Here is a 2,802-nt window from a genome sequence, read left to right on the forward strand (position 1 = left end):
CCAACTATCATATTAAAAAAAACTTGTGTTTAAGACAAGTAAAAATTCTGGGCAAGTACAAAATGTGAACCAATTCCAAAATTAGCCAATTGCCAAAGTTGTTTGATGTCAAAAACTAACCAACAACAAAAAATGAACTAAAACCAAAATTGAAACCAAAGTTGTACATGCAATGTCTTGTACCTCCCTATCTATTTTGTACCCACTGACGGAATAAGGCTATTGCCAACTCTTCAATGATTTCTTCCATCTGAGCGGATGAATACACTACGCAATATGTGTCGGCAAAGTACTGTATGCAACCACAAATTATGACATAAGTTAGATATAAATGTAAAACTACAGTAAGTACAATTCTTAAATATATAAATTGAACTTTAACAAATGCATATTACCTGTATAGGGATTGTGTCAGCATTGTGCATAATTATCTCCTTTATGAATTTCATCACGCAATATCCACAATCGGAGCTTTTTTTGGGCTGACGTGGGCACTGTAAAGAATGGCAAAGGAAATAATATTAGTTAATCAAATAAATAAACCATATTTAGTAGAATAGTAAATAATGGTAATAAATACCTTCACTTTCTTCCACGGGAAGGTATCGTCAAACTGGCCATTTTTTACTAAGGGGCAGGGTAAGGCTTGATTTGTGTGGTATAGCCACAATGCCCTGAGAAGAAAATAAAATAAAATATTAATGATTGTCAAAAATTAGATTGAAGCAAGAAATTAAATTAAATTTAAATAATAGATATAAATGTTACTTATTGAATAATGAAACCATAAATTGTCGATTGGTTGGATCCTCATGAAGAGAATCGAGATACCAAATCCTCGGCTTTATGGAATTGACCACAATTAGCATCCAGTGTCCCTTAAATATAAGAAAGACAATCAGAACAATTACAAAATATTTTGAAAATAAAAGAATTTAAGAAAGTTCAGTATACTACGTACCCTTGACTGTAAGGTGCCAAAAACAAAGTCTCAGGCGTTGCTGCCTAAGAAATGAAGATATCCACCAAGTCTCCGGATAAGTCTTTCTTCTTCATATCAGGTCCGTGGCCAGCAAAAGTGTGGGAGCTGACAATCTTGAACTTGTCATCAAGACCACTGGGGACTATAAAGTTCTTAAAAAGATACCTAAATCAACAAAGATATCAATAGGATAAATGCTCAAGTACTTAAATATTTAGTTAAGGTTTTAACAAATACCTGATATAAAAGTTACAGGCATTTGTGCCGGCCATTCCATGCGTTAGAATTTCTTTCAATACTTCATTTGTGACGTACTCTGACGTGGGTCGACCATAGACCTCTAGCTTAAACTCTAGGGGAATCATGAAATCCTCACCACGTTCTAATCTGGCCCCAACTGCATATTCCTCAAGACATATTCAGAATCTTGATGATACCGCTTGAATAGGCTTAGAGGGCTGCTTCTGTGGTGATGATAATGAGTGATCGCCCAATAGGCTCTTCTTCCCCTTAGACTGACAAACAGACTGTTAGTAATTAAAACAAAGTTTATCAACTGAATGTGTAGACCTATACATATATAGCTTTAAAGGATGTCCTAACGTAAGAAGGTGGCCAGGCCAAGCGACAAAGCTACCCACTGCTTGAGCCACTGTCTCTGCATCTGGGGTGGGCATCGGGAGGGCATAATTAGCATCAATAGCAGTGTTCAACTGCACCCTCACATGATCAACAGGGAGAGGCACATTATGAATCATACTCTCTCCTGGTAAATTGAACATGCGGCCCATTGCAACAGTGTGGTGTTTAGGGCTATCCACCATACACTGAACGTCTGCTTCACCCTGATTTAACATGGGAGACAAGTTAGCTAGATATATAAATAATTGAATGTAATTGTATAAACACAAGTATTATACCTCAAGTAGCAAAGGGAATGAGCAGCTGTCTTTGCCACTTGGGCTGAGATTTGGAGCCAGCTGTGGTGCTTGATTCTTGATCAACTGCTCGATTAGGAACGCTTACGCTTTAACTTACTCTTTTAACCAGCGTGTTTCTTCCTTCAGCTCCATGAACTCAGTAGAGGAAGGCGTTCACGATGAAGAGGGCTTTTGTCAATACCCAAAGTAATCCCTCTTAGTGACTCCATAACAGATGCCTCTAAGAAGACCAGGATGGTCGGAGTCCCCAGTGCCCTCCTCAATATATCCTGGTCATCTGCAGAATATGCCCCCTGCAAAACTTCCTGGGACAAACTCTTCTGCGCAACAAACATTGACATAGTTATTCATACTTAAAGATATTTAACAATAACGTGAGGATTATTTAGTTTAGAATAATACTCACCATCTTGTCTACAACCTCCTTAACATGAGGATTATCAATTTGGCCATCTTTATTTTGCCTGGCCAATGCCCACAACATCTGACGGGATACAATGACATTTGATCCCTCCTTCTGAGAAACCTCGTGCTCGAGGCCCGCATAACCCAAGCGCCCCTTTCGGTAGGGAAATTCATTCTTCTTTATCATTTCCTTATTTTGGGCACTTAATTCCTGTAAAAACAAAGTAGATTCATAATTAAACAGTGTATAGATTAAACAAAATGGACTATAATATCGAAAAGAGCGAGGATTATTACTCGAAATTGACTATCACGACGTGACGTCACAAAAATAGCCCAATCCTCTGGTTTGACCAAGTCCCGTACCAAGCTAGGAACCTCAGACTTGTCAGTTGTGAAAGGATCCTTCAAGTACATGTGTGTCACAAAGTATCGAAAAGAGCGCAGAGCCCTCCCAGCCTTACCCTCCACAAA

General features: G+C 38.5%; 1 protein-coding gene across 1 annotated transcript; it reads right to left on the minus strand.

Moving 5' to 3' along the window:
• Positions 1-202: 202 nt before the first annotated feature.
• On the minus strand, positions 203-1,839 carry LOC114715948 (uncharacterized; the record flags this gene model as incomplete). Its single annotated transcript, XM_028900895.1, has 7 exons — positions 1,620-1,839; positions 1,220-1,379; positions 1,027-1,147; positions 832-878; positions 581-674; positions 396-494; positions 203-292 (listed from the first exon to the last, which is right to left on the minus strand). Coding segments are annotated over exons 1-7 (831 nt in total), but the record flags the coding sequence as incomplete, so codon positions are not given.
• Positions 1,840-2,802: the final 963 nt, after the last annotated feature.

The sequence above is a fragment of the Neltuma alba genome, unplaced genomic scaffold (assembly GCF_004799145.2).
Source record: "Neltuma alba isolate B1F8T4 unplaced genomic scaffold, ASM479914v2 tig00000297_pilon, whole genome shotgun sequence".
NCBI classification, from domain to species: Eukaryota; Viridiplantae; Streptophyta; class Magnoliopsida; order Fabales; family Fabaceae; genus Neltuma; species Neltuma alba.